A 21140-nucleotide genomic window follows, 5' to 3' on the forward strand; every position below is an offset into this window, starting at 1 on the left:
TTATTTTTTTAATTTTTTATTTATTTATTTATTTTTATTATAGTAACTTTTTATTGACAGAATCCATGCCAGGGTAATTTTTTTTACAACATTATCCCTTGCACTCACTTCTGTTCCGATTTTTCCCTCCCACCCTCCACCCCTTCCCCTAGATGGTAAGCAGTCCTTTATATGTTGAATATGTCCTAGTATATCCTAGATACAATGTATGTGTGCAGATCCAAACAGTTTTCTTGTTGCACAGGGAGAATTGGATTCAGAAGGTAGAAATAACCTGGGAAGAAAAACAAAAATGCAAACAGTTTACATTCATTTCCCAGTGTTTTTTTCTTTGGGTGTAGCTGCTTCTGTCCATCATTGATATTTGAAACTGAATTAGGTCTCTTTGTCAAAGAAATCCACTTCCATCAGATTATATCTTCATACAGTATCGTTGTTGACGTATATAATGATCTCTTGGTTCTGCTCATTTCACTTAACATCAGTTCATGTAATTCTCTCCAAGCTTCTCTGTATTCATCTTGCTGGTCGTTTCTTACAGAACAATAATATTCCATAACATTCATATACCACAATTTACCCAACCATTCTCCAAGTGATGGGCATCTTAGTATTATTATTAAGATAGTTTTGATTTTATGAACCCCTAATGTGGACTATGCTTTTGAGAACCTTTCTTCTGGAACAGAATTATGAATATAAAAATTGGAAGGGCAAGTGCAGTTGAATTTTTTAATCCTAGAATGGAAAAGACATGACTAAAACTTCATATGGAAAGAGATTAGGTTTTTGGTATGCTCTTTTAATTTCAACATGAGTTGAGTATTATGTAATAGCTAAAAAAACCTTATGTGTTATTAGGCTATGTTAATGAAAGTATAGTATCTTGTGATCTATCCTGATCAGACTATGTCTAGAATATCAGGTCATTTTTGAGTGCTATATTTTAGGAAGAATATTTATAAGTTGGGATCCAGATATATGAGTTGATAAGGAGATTGGAAACAATGCCTAAAAGAATAATTGAAGGACTTCTTCATGTATTGTCATAGAAAAGAGGAATTTGATTTGTTTGATCTCAGAGGGCAGAATTTGAAACAGTCACTGGAAATTACTGAGACACACATTTTGGCTCCATGTAAGGTAAAAACTGAGGTCTTTGTGAACTAGTCCTGGAGACATTTTGAGTCACTGTCAGTAGGGGTTTCAAGAGATAAATTAGATATCTGCTTTTTAATGGCATGATGGGAAGATATCCCTGATCATGTAGGAATAGATGTCCTTGAAGGTCTCTTCCAAATCCTAGAGTCTGAGTCTGTGAATGATGCATTGAATGTGTGGAGAACCAATTTGGTTGTGCCATAGCATTTTTCTTGAATAGTTTGATGGAGAAAGGGATAGAAAGGTAAGTTAAGGACAAATTGTATGGGTTTGATGTAATATTGCCAATCAAATAATGTCTTAGCTCATTAATTTGGAATTCAAAATCTTTTTCAATACTCTTTTTCATTGTGCTAATGTGCTCTTAATCAAATCTTTCAGCTTACCATGTGTCTAAAATATCTGCTAACTTTTCCACCTCTTTGCATGTTCATGCTATGTTCCTCAGTCTTTCTCCATAACTCTACTTTTTGATACTCTTATCTGTCTGATGAGAATGTTCCTTTATAACATCTTCCCTGATAATCCTCTGTCTGAGAGTAATCACTTTCCTGATTTAAAGCCTCAGAGTTTGTACCTTTCTTACTGAACTTTGATGCTCACATATGTCATAGAACTTTAGAACTAGGAAGGATCATCTTTATGTTATGTTTACTTATTTTCCCCCCTACAAAGTTGTAAGCTTCTTGAAGACAGAGATCACTATGTTTTTTATTCATCTTTGTTTTCTTTACAACATCTTGCACATAAGCTTCAATAAATGTAGGTTGACTTGAACTGATTAAGATTGAATGATAAAATTAGTATTTTTAAATAACCAATCTGACAGTCTTTTTGCAAAGGATGGATTTGAAAAATATCACTAAGAAAAAATCCAGTAGAATTTGGTCATTGTATATAAATAAAAGTCATCAAAGATAATACTGAGCTATAACTGAACTAGGAAAATGGTTTAATAGCAGTATAGAAATTAAGAAGAGGAGCAAGGAAGTTTCAGCTTAATTCAACAAACTAATCATTATATACTACATATTAGAGATATTTTTTCTTTGTATTAGAATAGGTCCAATAACCTTACAGTGTTGGAGTCGAGGTATTAGGGATATAAAGTCAAAGAATGAGCCAGTCCCTGTTTTCAACCTTAGAGTCTATTAAGGAATAAAGCTTGTCCATAGATAAGTAAAATTTAAGTAACTCCAAAAAATTTTAAAGTACTTATACAGATTAAATTCATGTTAAAGTTTTAATTTTAAATTATTGGAAAACATTCAGGTCAGAATGCTCAGTGGCCATTTGAATATCTACAGCTACATTGTATCATGAGGTCAAAATTAGAGATGTAACTTTAGCATTCATTTGTATAAAGGTGATTGTTGAAGTGGTGGAATTCAGTAAAGTCATTGGAGAAGAAACTGTAGAGAAAACAATAAAGGCTAGAAAATAAGTCAGTGTGTATTAGCATTTAGGAGATAGAAAGAACATGGACAAGCCAGTTAAGACAGAAAGAAAATCTAAGAATTTATATCATTTTCTTCCATTCCTGACTTAGTAGATGTTGTGATATCATGTCTGTCAGCCAAAGCATTTATTGAATACTCTGTTACTTGTACAAAAGTTCCCTCCCTCTGACATGAACAGAATGACCTGGATTTAAAATGTTGAGGACATCTAGACAGAGTAAAAGCAAACTACTTATTAATGACTTGACTAAATATTTGTAACATTGAGAATTAAGTGCTTTCTAGTTGTGAGAGGAGCAGGCAGTACATAATTGGGATAAAATTTAGGAAGAGTAGCTTCACAGAGTTATGATAAGAATTATTAGATAAGAGAATACTTGTAAAGTGCTTTGCATACCTTAAAGTGCTATTAAAATGTTGGTAATGATAATATTACTGAGTTTCCAATTCAATTTAGGCAGCATTTCTGAAATCTTCTGTTTGGAGAGAGTTTGCTTATGTCCCTTTCTTCAGATTACTATTTGATAAGCATTATAGAAACTTGAATTGGTCTTGGCTTTTTGAAGAGTGAATGGTGTAATAAATTATTTTCTGGTCCCTCAAGCAACATTTTATCCATGGACTTATTCCACCCTATTATCCATCACTGCACTGTATCATAGAATCTCAGAACTGGAATAGATATCAGAAATTATCTAATTCATCTTGTTCTGGAACAAGAATCATCTCTACAGTATCTTAACAAGCAGTTAACCCAACTCCTTGAAAACCTCTGGTGAGGGTAGGCCAACTATTTCTCCACTCATTCTATTTTTGAAGAGCTCCTTTCCTTGCTTCCCTTGCATCAAACCTGTTAACTTCTATCCCTTCCTCCCTTTTAAGTTGGGCTGTGGTACCAATACATTTGATAGGTATTCAATGAATGATTAAATAGGCATGTCCAACCCATGCATCATGGACATGTTGGTTGCTTCTTTTATTTAACAAAGAACCTATCTTCACCATTCAGGATGTGGTGTTAATTTTTTTCTTTTTGGCTCAGATTGGTTAACCTTGCCCCACAAATTCCTGCCTTTTTTCCCTCCTATTCCTTAGGTGAGAACTGTATCTAAAGTATTTCAAGTAGTTGAGGAAGTGGTTGATAACATTTTCCCTCCTGACTTCTTGTTCCAAAGCATCCAGAAAGTTGTAAGATGCCTAACTGTGGCACAAGACTAGAGGCAAATGGCTAGGAGGATATGTGAGAGAGATCTTGCAAGATTATGTGAGGAAAACAACCTTGAGGATTTTCACAGATTCATTGTGAATTTTAATGTTTCAGTGAGAGTCAGAGAGTTTTTATGGCTATAATAGCCATAAAAACTAATGTAATATAGACTGTATGAATGAGATCTGGTATTCAGAAAGAGGGAGGTGATGATCTTGGTCAAATCACATCTGTAGTGGTATGCTCACTTCTGGCTTCCTTCCATCTTTTAGACATTTCATAAACTACAATGCATTTAGAAATATGTAACCAGGTTGTTGATAAGAGGATAGAAACCATACCATATGAAGACTGGTTTAGAGAACTGTTTATTTAGTAGTTCAGAATGCTTGGGGAAGATGAGTTTGTTTTTGTTTTGGCCTCCAACCTCCCTTTTTTTTTTTTTTTTTTTTTTATTAAATAAATTTTTTTCATTAACAACAGATTTTCTCTCTCCAATAGCCATGTCCAAAAATACATGTCTCCTTCTACACCATCCCCTCTTCATCAGGGGAATTGGTAGCATGGTTCATCATTGGTCTTTGGACATATGCTTGGTCATTGTGTTGGTCAGAATTCTTAAGTCTCTTGCAGTCTGTTTTTACAATGTTGTTATTATTATATGATTTTTTTTCTCCTTTCTTTTTTTTTTTTTAATATCAGCTCATCTTTACAGTTTTCATGGAAAACATCTCTTCATTTTTTTATGGTAAAATAATGTTCTGTCACATCCATCTGTATTTTGTTCAGCCATTCCTCAGTTAATGGGCACTGCTTAGTTTCATGTTGTTACTACAAAAAGAGTTTCTATAAATGTTTTGTACATATGAGTCCATATGAGAGCCTATATAAAGGCTGAGTGAAAAAACTGAAAAGCTAGAATTCCCAGTTACTTTTCAGAATGACTAGATTTAATCCATACCTCTACCAACAGTATATTAATGTGCCTATCTTCCCATATCACCAGGAAATTTTCTTTTTATTGTCAGTTTGGCCAATTTGATAGATATGAGGAAAAACCTTTAGAATTGCTTTAATTTTCATTTCACTGATTGTTAGTGATTTGGATAATTTTTTCATATAATTGGAGTAGCTTGGATTTCTTTCTTTGAGAACTGAATATGCTTTCATCTTTATCAATTGGCAGATGGCTTATAAATTGGCATCAGTTCTTTATATAGCTTGTTAAGTGAGATCTTAAGCTTGCTGCAAATATTTTTTCCATTTGCCTGCTTCCTTTTTAAAAAAATAAATTTCATTTTTTAAAGAATTAATTATGTTTTTTCCACTTTCTCCATATTGAGGAAGAAACAACAATAAAAACAACCATTATAACAAGTAAGCATAGTCAAGCAAAGAAACAAGTTTCCAAATGTCCAAAAATGCCTTTTTTCATAGTGATTATTATTCTGTACACTTCTATGTCTGGAGATGAGTGCATTCTTCATTACTAGACCTTTGGAATCATTGCATTGATCAGCTGTAAGTCTTTCAAAATTGTTCATTTTTTTCTTTTTGATGAGGCAATTGGGGTTAAGTGATTTGCCCAGGGTCACACAGCTAGGAGATATTGTGTCTGAAGTCAGATTTGAACTCGGGTCCTCCTGACTTCAAGGTTGGTGCTCTAACCAGTACATCACCTAGCTGCCCCATATTTTGATTTAATACTATAAATTGTTCTCTGCTCTGCTTCTTGTTCTTTAACTTAGCATCAGCTCATACAATTGTTCCCAGGTTTCATAGAAAGTCTTTTAACACTACAACAGTATTCCATTTATTCATACACTTAATTTGTTCAACCACTCTCTAGGTGGTCAATTTTCAGTTCTTTGCTACTACAAAAAAGTTACTATTTTTCTTTGATCTCTTTTGAGAATATAGTTCCAATAGTGGAATTGCTGTATCAAAGGGTGCGCACAACTTAGAAACTTTTTGATCATAGTTCCAAATTATTTTCTATGATGACAGTGGAAAGCAGTCCTAACAATGCATCCATGTGCTTGTTTTCCTATGGCTCTTTCAGATAAATATTATTTTCCTTACTTAGTGTCTTTGTCAGTACTATGGGCCTGGAAGTGAACCTCAGAATTGTTTTCATTCGCATTTCCCTAATTATAAATGATTTGGACTATTTTTAGAAATGTGGCTGTTAATAGCTTGAATTTCTTCTCTTGAAAACTCCTTGTTCAAAACCTTTGACCAGTTTGTGAGGCGGTGGCTTATATAAATTTAAGTTAGTTCCTTACATATGTCTTAGAAATGAGACAGAAATTTTCCGTCAAGATTTTTCTTCAATTAACTATTTCCATTCAGATCTTAGCTTCATTGTTTCATTTGTACAAAACCTTTTTAATTTTATATAATTCAGTTTGTCCATTTTATCTTATGTGATCTTTTATAAACCCTTAGTTGTGGATTGTTCCTGTTCATTTGCTTATGTATATTAAATAACTTAATCGGTTTCTTTGATTATCCTTTTTCTTTCTTAACCAGTACCATATTATTTTAGTGATTATTGTTTTTGGTCTAAGAACAACCTTTTTCATTCTACCTTTGAATTGAAAAGCATCTTTCAGTCTCTCTCTCTCTCTTATACACACACACACACACACACACACACAATTTTAAATCTTTGTTTTGTAAAATTTTTTTGTTTTCTTTTTTCTAGTTATACATGTACATTACTTTTTAAAATACATTTCTTTGTGAATCATATTGGAAGAGAAAAATCGGAATAAAGGGGAAAAATCATGAGGGAAAAAAAATGAACATAGCCTGTGTTGATTTACATTCATTCTCCATAGATCTCTCTCTGGATTCAGATGGTATTTTCTATTCTATATTTAAAGTGAGGCTTATGTTTCACATCTTAGTAATTGGGAAGAAGGGTTCCAGGCTCAAAAAGGAAGAATTTATTATATGTCTATTGTGTGCCAGGCATGAACTGGGTACTTCACAAATATCTCATTTGATCTCCTAGTAATCCTGTGAAATAAGTGCTATTACTCTTATTTTACTGAAGAAGTTGAGCTAGATAGAGTTTAAATGATTTATCCAACATCACAGAATTTGTACCACTGAATAAATTAGGCGGAATTGTCATTTTTATTAAATTGGTTTGGCCTATCCATGAACAACTGATATTTTTCCAGTTGTTTAGGGTGACTGTTTGTGTGAAATGTGTTTATAATTGTTTTCATATAGTTCCTGGGTTTGTCTTGGCAGAGTCTGAAGTATTGTTTATGGTTATTTCAATGGAATTTCTCTTTCTTTGTTTCTGGTTATTAGTCACATAAAGAAATGCTCATGATTTATATGAGCTTATGTTCTGTAACTTGGCTAAAGTTGTTAATTATTTTAAGTAATTTTTTAGTTGTTGCTCTAGGGTTCTTTAAGTATACTATCATATCACCTGCAAACTGTGATAATTTTGCTTCCTCATTGTCTATTCTAATTCCTTTGATTTTTTTTCTTTTATTATGTTTCTACTACTATTTTGAATAGTAGTGATAGTGAGTAGCTTTCACTCTTGATTTAATTGAGATAGATTCTAGCTTATCACCATTATAGATTGTGCTTGCTGATGGTTTTAGTTAGATAATGCTTATTATTTTAAGAAATGTTCCCTTTATTCCTATGCTGTCTAGTGTTTTTAACAGGAATGGATGCTTTGTTTTCTCTAATGCCTTTTCAGCATTTGTTGATTTAATCATATGATTTGGTTTGAGATGGTCAATTATGTTGATAGTTTTCCTAATTTGCCTTCCTGTATTCCTGGTATAAATCCCACCCAGTTATAGGATGTAATCCTTGTGATGTATTGTTGTAGTCACCTTTCTTGTGTTTTATTCAAAAGTTTTGCATCAGTATTTATTAGGGAAATTGGTCTATAATTTTCTTTTACTGGTTTAAATCTCCCAGTACCATGTTGTGTCATAAATAAGTTAGGTAGAACTCCTTTTCCACCAGTTTTTCCCAAATAGTTTAGATAGGGTTATTTTGGCTTTCTATTTCCTGATCTGTTAATCTAGATAATTTATATTTTTGTAAATATTCATTGATTTCGAATCACACAGTTTTTAAGTGTCTGAGGCCAGATTTTAAGAAATTCAGCTTTCTGTCCTCTACACCAAAAACCATAGGTGACCTGTTAAACTTCAAGTATGGTCCAAACTAGATTAATGTGTGATTAAAAAATGTTTCTAAATATGCCAAAAAAAAAAAAAAAACCCAAACCCATAAACAGTGTTAATTTATGATTTTCTAAGTCAATATATACATTTCACTGAGATTTGTTTCTATTTTGAGTTTGACACCATTGCATTATACTATCCCGGTTCAAAGCTCACAGAAACTGTCCTACTTATTTAGTTAACAATTTTGGACCTCCGCTGATGAAAATGCTAATTAAAACCATGGTTTCTTCCTAGGAACTTGGGACTTTCATGGGCCATTGTGTCTAGGACACAGATTCTTTTGTGTCCTCACACTGTAAATGAATATGCATTTTTTTTTTTTTTTTTGGTCTATCCAGAGAAACATGTAAACAAGTGCATGGGAATAAAGGTCAGTATATATGTGTGATCCTAAAGTGATATATGCCTGGAACTGTGTCTCACGGTAATGATCATTTGTCCTTCTTCACATTCATTTATGGTGTCTTCCACTAGACAGACCACCTTTTAATATTAATCATAAAGTCATATAATGTCAGAGCTAGAAGGAACCTAAGAGAACTTATCATTCCCCTTTATTATAAGATTAGGCAGATCATAGTCACACCACAAATTAGTAGCAGGGACCAGATTAAAGCTGGAGTCTCCTAATTCTTAGCTAGTATTCTTTTTATTCCTTAATATTTCTTGTGGGAGATTCAAAGAATTCTCTCAATATGAGAGATTTTGTGAAGAGTACATTGACTGTAAGGGATCAAGGAAAAGTTCTATTTTCCAAGTAGGTAATTCTAGTAGCAAGGGGTAGATGTTTCAGGAGAGGCATTTATCAAGAATAAAAGGGCCCTAGAGTGAATAGTATGTTCTTGGAGGAAATGTAGTAGCCCAAAAGGTTGCCATGTGGGGTTTTCCTTTAGTAAGTCTTTCTGTACTTTTCTTCCTTCTATTTTCTTCACTCTCTATACTTGAACCTTTTTCTTGTCTCAAATGAAGGGCAAGTTGAAACCAGCTGGGGTACTTTCTTCCTCAGATTCTTTGCTTAGTATTCATAAACTGCTATTCTTACAAATTTTCATTTTTTTGTTTAAAGATATTTTTAGTCATTGATAGTGAACTTTTCTCCATCTTTTGGCTATGCATCTCACTCAGACAACATTTATACTTATTTTATGTGTTTATTAGTCTTGGGAACTTCCTAGAGGAATCTTGAAAGAGAGTTGAATGGTCTCCTAACCACCCTTTAAGAACCACCACTTTTAAAAGGAAGATTCAAAGAACAATGGAAACTGATTTGGTCCTGGTTGTCACTTGCTGCTATTAATGTGACCATAGGCAAATCGTTTAACATAATTGAGATTCACTTTCTTTATTTGTAAAATGAGTGTGTTTGACCTTTTTACTCTCTTGGTGTCAGGGTATTCCATTGGATTATTGAATATCTGTGTGTCACAAGCATATAGTTGTGAATTATAATCAGTTTACCTTTCTCACCATTAGTTTTTCAAAATTACAAAACCCTATTCTCCTTCCCTGAAGTTACCTGATCCTGTGTTCATTCAACATATAAATATTTATTGAATGTTTACAGTATAAAGAATACTACGTTTGATATAGAGGAAGATAATAGAAAAGAGTGTAACAGTGATACTCCCTCTTCAAGAACACAATTTAGTTGAAGAGATAAGACACAGATTCATGAAATGGTTAAGTCACAATGTGGAACAAAAAAATTTTATTGTGAAAAAATTGCTGAGATTTTCTAGTTCACTCTGTTGCTTTATGCAAGAATCATTCCAAACTAGTGATCATTCAGACTCTCCTCAAGATTATTGTTGAGGGAAAAAAATGCTTATTAATTCCTTCATTGGTGTGCTTGTTACATATCAATTCTAATTATTGAGAAACTTTTCCTTCTAATGAACATATATTATTAAATTTGATGTTATTTTTTACAAAACAACCATTTATATATTTAAATAGAATAATTATATTCCTTCTAATTATTTTCTTCTCCACTGAAAATCCACATTATTTTTAATTGATTTATATAGAACACAGTTTTTACTTACCTTCTCTATTTTGGAAACGCTACCATTTTTGCATAATTTCAGAAATTGCTTTTATAATGTCACAGAAAAGCAGTCAATGTCTAGAGAAGAAATCCATTACCTTATAGGTAGCTCATTCCACTCTTGAATATTTCTGGTTGTTAGAGGAGGTTCTTCCACATATTAATCTAAATCTGTCTCTATTGACTTTTATCCATTGTTACTAGTTCTGTCTCCTAATGCCAAAAAGAATAAGTTCATACCTCTTTTTCATGACCTTCTTTTGTCAGCCCTCTCCGCAAAACCCAAATTTAGTTTAACTCTAGGCAAAACATTCCTAGTTCATTAAACCAACCTTTTTAAACATAGCATCTTTTACTATCCTAATCTTCCATTTTGAGATAAATTCCAGCATATTAGGGCCTTTTCTTAAATGTCAGAATCATATAAAATATTCCAAATTTCTAACCAGATACATCACTACTATCACTATGTACAGTCTTTCAGCTTGCTTTGCCTTTTCTTCATGTACCCTAGGATAGCATTAACTTGTTTAGTTGCCATATAATGCTGTTGACTCATTGAGGTAGCATTTCATTAAAATCTCCATATAGTTCTTTCTTTGTTTTTGTTTTTGTTTTTTGCTGAGGCAATTAGGGTTAAGTGACTTGCCCAGGGTCACACAGCCAGGAAGTGTTAAATGTCTGAGACTAGATTTGAACTCAGGTCCTCCTGACTTCAGTGCTCGTACTCTATCGTGCCACCTAGCTGCCCTCTATATATTTCTGAGGCAAAACTATTATGTAGGCATACTTTCCATATCTTGCACTTGTGAAATTCGAAATTTACTTTTTTTAACCCAAATTTGAGACTTTAAATTTATTTTTATCAAATTTCATCTTAGTAGGTCCAGTGTCTTGTGTAGAGCCTGTGGAAGTCTTTTTTGATACTAATTTTGTTTTCCGTTGTGTTGGCCATTCCTTTTAGCTTCATGTTGTTTGCAAATTTGATAATACAAACCACTTAGGAACTCCAAAATTACATAGACCCATTGTGACTACTCTCTGGATTCTTTTGTTAAACATATATCAACTTTAACAACTATACTATTACCTAGTTTATATCTATGACCTGTCTATAAGGATAGCATGAGAGTTTGTCAAGTGCTTATAGTGTTCCTTCAACTTACCAGGTTAATAACCCTGTCAGAAAAAGAAATGAAAAGAAAAGTGTGGTGCTTTGTTCTTGAAGACCCCATCTTGGCTCTTCTTGATCACTAATCTCCCTTTCTAAATATTCAGAACCATTCCTTTAACAATGCATTCTAGAATTTGTTAGGAATTTAGTCAGGCTCACTAATTGCTCTTTGCTTATAATTCCATTTTCTTCCCATTTTTAGGAAATTGAGATATTAGTCCTGCTGAAGTATTATTTTTATTTTGAGCTAGTTGTGCAGTGAAAAAACTCTAAAGAGTCAGAGGGCCAGAATTAAAATTCTAGTTTTCATGTGCAAGTCATTTAATCTCTCTAAAACACACTTATCTGATTTGCTAAATGAGAGAGTTAGATTAAGTAAAGTCTAAGGTCACTTTCAGTACTAAAATTTATAAGCTATAGGGAAATCCTCTTCCTTTTGAATTGTATTCTAGATATTCTCCTTGATAGTAGCTAACCTTTAGTTAGCATATATATGTCTTCCTGTTTTATACCTTATTTGATGTTAATAATCAGATGATCATCAAACAAACATGTGTCTTTTAAAATAGTTTTGGATAAATTTTATATTTTCAGAGGAGCTACTTTGTTAGAGGACAATCCTTTAAGGAAATATTTTGCTCTGCTGAATCAAATGCTTTTTTTGTTTTGTTTTGTTTTTTAGATTGATAAAAAGAAGTTTATTATTGGTATTGGAAAGTCAGCCTTTGCTATACATGAATAGAAAGGCTGAATTAGTGGCAAGGTCCCTGCAGAGAGACATAAAGTCTTGTTAGGGAAATAGGTGAGGGAGATAGAGAGGGTAATGCTGAAAGAGAATATTAACCAAATGCTCCTTTAAAAGTCAAACAATAATTATATTGCAATCTCATATTCATTACAATTCTTTTAGTCAGTTTTGTGAAGACTAGTGATGGTGTGTGTGTGTGTGTGTGTGTGTGTATAAATAAAACTTATGTTGTCTTTTTTTTTTTTTTTTTTAAAGGAAGAGTGATAAAAAGGTTTGAATTTTTCTATCATCCTTGGTATCCTTCCCTCCTATATAATAAAAATTTATCCTTTGCAGATCTTTTTTTCAGGTTTTATAAATCTCTTATTTTCTGTTCTGTGATTGTATCATTAAGTACTTGGATCTTGAAACAAGCTTTCTTATTTTTTTTTGTCTGTCAGATTTTTCTGCTTGAAAAAGAGATCAAGTATTTGTTAGGTGAGGCAGTTAATTTCTAGGTTTTCTTATTAATATCAACTAAATTTATTTGGAAAGTGTTGATAATGTCACTGTCAATTCTTTTATTCACTTTTCTATTTTTGGATCAATATTTTGGTTCGGAACATCAGGCTACAGTTGCCTCAATTATATGCATGCCCATTTTATCTTTATTTCTAATTTGGAAATAATTTTGATCTTTGCTTATCAAGTCAGTAATCCATCTGATTTTCCACATCTGTAATCAGGCATCTATATTTAATTAAAAAATAAATACTTCTTTGATACTTGCCAAGTTCAGCACTTACTGTTTTTTTTTCAAGTAGAGGATTTGTGATATTTGGGGGTAAGATTTATATATAGTCTACTGGTCTTTGACTTTTCTTGTTTTTTTTCTCCTGAAACATATTTTTCCAATTTTTTTTCTTCATTTTTTGCCCCTGTGCCTTTGCTTTGAAGTTACTCAGTATTAAATGTCCATGCAGATTTAATTTGGAGAGTCTTTGTAGGATTTCTCTGTCTTATATTTTGCAAAGGATTTTGGTACATAAACAAAAATTATTTTCTTGTTGGTTGGAAGTATCCGTGTTCATAAAGTCTTTTTTTTTTTTTTTTTCCTCACAATTTAATAAGCCCTTATAATGCTTTCTAGGAATCTTTTTGTAGCTATGTCCCCACATGAATCATCAGAGCTGGATAGAGGGTTACCAGGTATGATAAGTCTCTTCAAATTCCCTATCACATCCAAAACATGATCTTTGAGAAGATCAAATACTAGTATATTCCTAAGCAGAGAATTACAAACTATTACTAATTCTTCTTCCTCTGACCTTTCCTGGATGATTTATCTTCATTTGTAACTTTTAGATCCATATGAATATTCCTTGGAGCACACACAAAAAACCTGTTTCCTTTTGCAAATGTTCAACACTCTTCCCTAAGGGAAAAGCCTCATATCTTTTTTTCATTTAAAATAAAGCTGCTGTGCACTTTTTACTTTATTCCTTTTCCCCCCTTTCTTTCCCCTTATACAATTAAGCTCAGATATATTTATATATAATATATATACATATCTACATATATACATATTTATAATCATACATATATGCTCACACATATACATCTATGTAAGACCATGCTACATTTGTTTTCCTCTTTTGCTGAGAGTGGTTAACATCTTCCTTTGTAAATCCAATCTTTCCATATTTTTCTAAGTCTACCAACTCATTTTTTATACCACAGCAATATTTCAGTCTTACATTGTCTAATTTTAAAATAGTTTAAAGCAAAATTGACATATAGTGTAGTTTCCCAATTTTTTTCTTTTGACAGTTTAACTTTAACATTCAGATAAATAATTACTAAGCCTGTATTTTTAACCTAATAAATTCAACTCCTGATCTTTATTATTATATTTGTATGTATCTCTTATTTCCTATCCCTGCTGACTCCTTTGCTTTATTTCTCCCCATTACCTTGCCTTTCTATTAACACAACCTACATTCCCTCCAAGAATCCCACCTTTTTCTTTCCTCTTTGTCTCATTCCCGTTAATTTATACACTTTATCCCATTCCCTCTAACATTTTCTTATACTCCCTTCCTATTCTCTCACCCTTTTATTTCTTTATAAATTCAGATTTCCCCTTTTAAATGTATATATTATTCTCTCTTTGACCCAGATCTGATGTATAAGATTCCCTCTAAAAATCTCTCTCTTATTTTCTCCCACCTTCCTCTCTCCTTGCCCTCTTTTTTCTTTCTGAATTTTGAAAACTTTTGCACTCTTCTAGATATATATATATAGTTCTTTCTTTAACTCATTCTTGATGAGAGTGGGGTTCTAGAACTATTAGCCTTCTTTCCCCATCTAATTCTTCTATGTCAGTTCTTCCTCTTGCATCTTGTTCACTGATGATAATTACTCTTTTTATATTTTCTTACACTGGCTTTGCTCTTTAGAGTCCTGTCATACTCATCTCTCCCCTGTCTTTCTTTTGAACTACCCAGTTACTCATAGCAATTTTAGATAAATGGTTTATATTTCCATGTATAAAATACTAATACTTTGTTCTTATTGAGTCCCTTGTAATTAATCTTTGATGTTTACCTTATTTCTCTTGGCTCTTCTATATCATTTTTTATTTATCATTTTTTGCAACAAAGTCCTGAAAGTCTGGTACTTCATTTAATATTTAATATGTTTTGGTTTTTTTTTTCCCCATTCAGGATTATGCTTAACTTTGCTGGGTATTATTTTTTTGTTCTTTCCTAGATAGATTCCAAGGCTTGTTGTCATTTAATGTAGCTGTTTCTGGATTTTGTGATTCTAATTGTGGCTTTGTCATATTTGAATTTTTTATTATTGTTGCTTATAATATTTTCTCCTTTACCTGTGAGTTTCAGAATTTAACTTTGATGTTCCTGTAAGTTTTCCTTCTTAAGGATCTCTTTCAGATGATTGGTGAATTTTTCTGTTTCTAACTTCTATTTTTCTGTTTTATTTTTTCATTCTTTATACTTTGTTTTATTTCTTGGTCTGTTGTAATTTTGCTGGCTTCCCCTTGCCCAGTTCTTGTTTTCAGGGAGTCATTTTCTTCCTTAAAAATTTTGATCTCCTTTTCTAGTTGGTTGACTTTCTTTTCATAATTTTGTTTTTCCTAAATTGTCCTTTTTTTTTTTTTAAGGAAAAAAAAGTCTTCCATTTCTCTCATTTGATTTTAAAAGTCTTTTTAAATTCTTCATAAATTCTTTTGAGGCAGGTGACCGTTTAACATTACTCTTTGGAATAGGAGAAACATTTTAAAATTCAGTATCCTCCTTTGAAGACAAACCTGGTTTTTATTCCCCTAGTAACTTTCTATGGTTGGTAACTTTTTCCTTTGTTTTCTATATAATGCTTTTTTTTCTTTTTTAAATTTGTAACAATTTATCAGTGAAATCACTTCTTTTTTTGTTTGTTTTGTTTTTTTTTTACACAGAGATAATAAGTATATTTTTTCATATTCTCTTTTTTATTATAGCTTTTTATTTACAAGATACATGCATAGGTAATTTTTCATCATTGACAATTGCAAAACCTTTTGTTCCAACTTTTCCCATCTTTCCCCCTGCCCCCTTTCCCAGATGGCAGGTTGACCAATATATGTTAAATATGTTAAAGTATAAATTAAGTACAATATATGTACACATGTCCAAACAGTTATTTTGCTGTACAAAAAGGACTTCGAAGTAGTGTACAATTAGCCTGTGAAGGAAATCAAAAATGCAGGCGAACAAAAATAGAGGGATTGGGAATTTTATGTAGTGGTTCATAGTCATCTCCCAGAGTTCTTTCGCTGGGTGTAACTGGTTCAATTCATTACTGCTCTATTGGATTTGGTTCATCTTGTTGTTGAAGAGGGCCAGGTCCATCAGAATTGATCATCATATAGTATTGTTGTTGAAGTATATAATGATCTTCTGGTCCTGCTCATTTCACTCAGCATCAGTTCATGTAACTCTCTCCAGGCCTCTCTGAAATCATCTGTGGGTCATTTCTTACAGAACAATAATATTCCAAAATATTCATAAGTCACAATTATTCAGCCATTCTCCAATTGATGGGCATCCACTCAGTTTCCAGTTTCTGGCCACTACAAAGAGGGGTGCCACAAACATTCTTGCACATACAAGTCCTTTTCCCTTCCTTAAAAAGTGAAATCACTTCTAGTCCTAGGGTATGGAGGATAGTACTTCTAGCCTCAGGTCCTCTTTCATTTCTCTCCTCTGGTCTGTAATCTAAAACCAAGAATCCTGCCCTCAGGTTAGTGCCCACAGAGCCAGCAGTGTCCCTGCCCCAGTGCTTCTGTATTTACTAAAGATATGATGGTTCTTTCTCATCCAGGGCCCCTTTTGACATCTCTTATCAGTAGAGGTTTGATCACCCCACTTTCCATGTCCATACTGTCTAGGAAGTGAAAATTCCTGTGGCTGGGGTGGAGGCTACCTCCCAACCCAGGTAGTCCCAGGACTCACTGCTTGCTGTTTCAGAGAAACTAATCTGGAGGTGTTTACACTTTACACAATCAGTTTGCCTTGGTATCTTTCTTTGGATATTCTCTGGTTGTCCCTGGAGGATCACTGTTCTACCCCGATCTTGTTTATTTTTAATTGCTCTATGTTTGCCCTAAAATACTATTTTGTCTTGTTTGTAGATATCTGGAAAGTTTGGAATTTTCTGACCTACTCTATATCTTACTAGAATACTGTTTTTCTCTTTCTTTTCTTTTCTTTTCTTTCTTTCTTTCTTTCTTTCTTTCTTTCTTTCTTTCTTTCTGTCTGTCTGTCTGTCTGTCTCTCTTTCTCTCTCTCTCTCTCTCTCTCTCTCTCTCGTTTTTATTTTTTCTGAGGCGGGGGTGGGGTGGGTAAGTGACTTGCCTAGGGTCACACAGCTAGGAAGTGCTAAGTGTCTGAGGCCAGATTTTACCTCCGGTCCTCCTGACTTCAGGGCTGGTGCTCTATACACTGTGCCACCTAGTTGTCCCAATTCCAGATTCTTTTAACTTCAAATATACTATAATCTTTTTCTCTTTGTTAAATTTTTTGCCTTCTAAACTCCTAATGAAAGTCAGGAATATTTTCTTTTCCTTAATAACCTTTTTATTCTTTGTTTTTACTTTGAAGTATTTCTTTCATTCTTTTTACATTTTCCCTGGAAATGGAATAAGAAACCTCTTTTATATACATGTATTCTTTAGCATTAGCAAAAGGCATGCAACTTGAAGGTCTCTTTAGAATTTCCTTTGTTCTTCCTATTTACTGCAAATGAAAATTTCTACCTGTCTTATTGGTTGCACCTATGAAAATTTACCTGGTGAACAATGAGCAAAAAGTCCATTGACAAGTTCATCTTGTCTTGGTATGTTTTATATTAGGAAAATTTAGGAAATCTCAGGTAGAATTACTACAACTAACTATTGATTGGGAAATTTTCTAGTGGATTCCTTAATCATATATCCTCTCTACAAATTTGGAAATTGGGAGTAAACAGTAAAGTCACAGTCACAATAATAGAAAAACTACATATGTCAGTGGTAACATCCATTTTGTACAATATGTGAAAATTTTTTCCCCTTCTCTGTCTTATAAACATGGATTCCAAATCTCAAAGCCTAAAGATTACTAACACTGTAAATTCCTCAAGGATAAAAATTATCTTCTATAACTCTTCTTTAAAAAAAAAAAACAAAGAAACAAAGTTTTATTAAAACTTATCTGTGATGAACATCTATCTATCCATGAACAAAAATTTACCAACTAAATTGCCTTAGAAATGATTTAATTTCAATGTATAGAGTATAGTAGTTGTCAGTGATCATGTCTAAGTCCTCATAGGTACTTTTATTTTTCTTTTCTGTTCTTTAATACTCTGTACAGCTTAAGGGTTAATATGTATTTGTTAAATGAGTAATTGTTGACAATGACATGAAAAATAAATATGGATTTTCTCAGTTCTTTTCCCATTATCAGGGTAATTTTTTTTTTATGGTTTTTCAGCCAAATTAAGTAATAAAGTGGTATAAAAATTTAGTTATTATTTTCAGCCCTCAAATTTCCCACAAGTCCTGATAGAGATCCTTGATTTGTACTCTTCTAAGTCAATAACACTTGGGACATATATTTCGTATTTCCTCCTATATTTTTTCACTAAGCTTAAGAGGATATATTATATGAATTCTATCTTTGTCTCAACAGTAGATTGCAATGAGAATAAGGAAGATGATCATCAGCCAGAAAATCCAGAGGATATAGAACATCATGAAATGTCATCAAGTTACTGTGAAAGGGATGGTTCCCAGATTTTTAAGCAGGCAAAAGGCTATGAGAAACATCCAGGTAACCATGAAGGAAAAAGACTAAATACTTCGATCACGCAAGAAAAGAGATTACGAAGTCTTTTAATTACTGTTGAAAATGATGCCCCATTAGAAGACCTTTCAAAATATGTGGACATGAGCATTCTTGCACTTTCTCAGAATCGGAGAACACGAAGATTCTATACATGTCCCCAGTGTGGAAAACACTTTACTGAAAGTTCTTACCTTATTTCTCATCAGAGAACACATACTGGAGAAAAACCTTATGATTGTATCCATTGTGGGAAAAGCTTCAATCATAAAACAAATCTTAATAAACATGAACGAATCCACACTGGAGAAAAACCTTATACATGCTCTCAGTGTGGAAAAAATTTTCGTCAGAACTCTCACCGGAGTCGCCATGAAGTAATTCATGTAAAGGAAAAACTCCTTAAATGTCAAGAATGTGGGAAAAGCTTCTTAGGAGATGAAGAATTTTTGCTTCATCAAGAGACTCATGAAGAAGAGAGGCCCTATAGATGTAGTAGATGTGGGAGAAGATTCAGTCGACAATCAAATTGTACCAGACATGAAAAAGCCCATTTCATACCTAAACCACAAAAGCAAGTGTTATCGAGTTAATCAGACCTTGTTTACCTTGACATGATTCTCCCTGTGGTGACCCTCTAAATGCTAAGAATGTAAGAAAAATTATTTGAAACTCTGAACTCACATAGTGAAACTTTAATAGTCCAAATGAGATAAATATCCAACCATCACAGCTCAGGCATTATTTACTCTTTGAAGAATGTATAAAGAAAAAAAACTTATATGAATGGGCCAAGCCGTTGTAGTTCAGACAAAGGACTAAGGATAGTTTCCATGTAAAACAATGCAAAGAGAACTGTAAAGTCTCCAAATCTTTCTTTCAAAGAAAACCTTCCTCTGTATTTTTCTTTCTATCTACAGGTTTCTCTTAGGAGTGACCAGAGTGAAAGCTTAGTAGGAACTCATTACTAATGTAGTTTATCCTGCTTTCCTCTACATGAAAATCAGCATTAAAATATGGCAATATAAAAATGAATCAAGTATAACTGACATGTACTATATACTTGTCTTGGATATAGTGAACAACAACTCTTATTAGGTCTATTAAATAAGTAAGTGACTAAAAGCTTGAAATTCTAAAAAGAAAATTTCACTTTAGACAAGGAACTACCATGGATTAATATGAAGGGTCTACAAAGTGGATCACTCTCATTTGGATTACACCTAAGTGCAGTTTCTGGTCATGTATAGCTTTTACCATTTCAGTACAATATTTGTATTCTGTGACTTATTTTGAATATTCATGTTTTATCAGAAAGATGCCATTTTTTCCTCTTATTAAAAAAGTTTTCTGCATTCTTATTTTTGTCTGAAACAGGTCTTTACTTTTCCCATCAGCACTCATTTCAGTATTTCATTGAAGTTGAGTTGATAATGATATACAGAAATCCAGTATATAAAATGCAGTTCACATGTAATAGGAAAACAACTTGGAATACTGATGGTTGTTCTTTAGTGTTATTTTTGTATGAGAAGTTGTGAGAATATACAATTTAATTCAGTAAATATTATTTACTATATACAAGATACACTCCTAGGTACTAGGGATATAAAAGCAAAAACAAAACAAGACAGTCTTTGTCCTCAAAGAACTTTTATTCCATTTGGGAATACAGGGTGTACATAAATCTGTGAAAAAAGAAACAAAAAAACCAAAACAAAATGAGAAGAGAGAAAACATTAAATTTGGAGGATGATCAGGGACAACTGCAAAGATAGAGGGTTTGACACATAGCCTGAGCTTTGAGAAAAGATGAAGAATCTAATAAGCAAAGGTGAGGAAGGAAAGCTTTCTTGACATGGGGTACAGCCTGTGGAAACTGATTATGGAAACTATTTAAAGGTAAATAATTTGAAATTAGGCTAGAAAGATTGGTTGGGACCAGATTATGAAGGGACTGGAACACCAAGTCAAGGAACTTGCATTTTTGTAATAAGAGGCATTAGGAAACCATTAAAGGGTTTTGAATAGGGAAGTGACATCAAACTTGTTTTATGAATATTATTTTAGCAGTTTTGTGAATGATAGATAAGTAAAACAAGAAGCCAGGAGACCAATTAAAAAGCTTTTAGAATAGTTTGAGAAGGAAATGACTAGCACCTGAATTTGAGAAGTTTAGATGGAGATGACCAAATGAGAATTCATGTCACTAGTTCAAGAAAGAAATTAGGTGAGATATATTTATTTGGACCATTTGAATCGGTGATAATTGAACTCACGGAATGTGATGAAACTATGTTAAAATAGAGACAATGAAAGAAAAAAGAATAGAGTCTTAGACACAGCCTTTGATGATACCCAACTTAACTTCAGTCTCTATGTCTTCCTTTCCTGACGCATACAAACACATGCAAATCTCCCCCATTCAATTAAAAGCTTAATTTCATCCCACCATCTTTGCTAGATAAATCTTTTTCTATCTCTTCCATTTTCAGCAAAACTTCCTGAGAAAGCAGTCTGTATTTAATGCTTTTACTCCCTTTCTTCTTTGTAATATGGCTTGAAAACTTTTCCCTTAACTGAAGCTTCTCTCCCCAAAGTCACCAGTGATGTCTTAATTGTCAAATTTAATAACCTTTTCTCAATCCTAATCCTTTTTGACCTTTCTACATTTGGCATTTGATCAGTTTTCCTGATAATTTTTTCTCCAATTTTTGATGGCACAGTTCTCTTTGGCTCTCCT

General features: G+C 32.8%; 1 protein-coding gene across 5 annotated transcripts in view; it reads left to right on the forward strand.

Moving 5' to 3' along the window:
* The window catches only part of ZNF200 (zinc finger protein 200), a 28971-nt gene extending 9213 nt beyond the window's left edge, over positions 1 to 19758 (forward strand). For all 5 annotated transcript variants that reach the window (XM_012543165.3, XM_023497734.2, XM_003761913.3 and 2 more), the window contains one exon: positions 18245 to 19758. In XM_012543165.3, coding sequence (XP_012398619.1) covers positions 18245 to 18990 — 746 coding nt within the window. In that variant the 3' untranslated portion in view covers positions 18991 to 19758. The remainder of the gene's footprint in view (positions 1 to 18244) is intronic.
* Positions 19759 to 21140: the final 1382 nt, after the last annotated feature.

This window comes from Sarcophilus harrisii, chromosome 1 (genome assembly GCF_902635505.1).
Source record: "Sarcophilus harrisii chromosome 1, mSarHar1.11, whole genome shotgun sequence".
Lineage (NCBI taxonomy): Eukaryota > Metazoa > Chordata > Mammalia > Dasyuromorphia > Dasyuridae > Sarcophilus > Sarcophilus harrisii.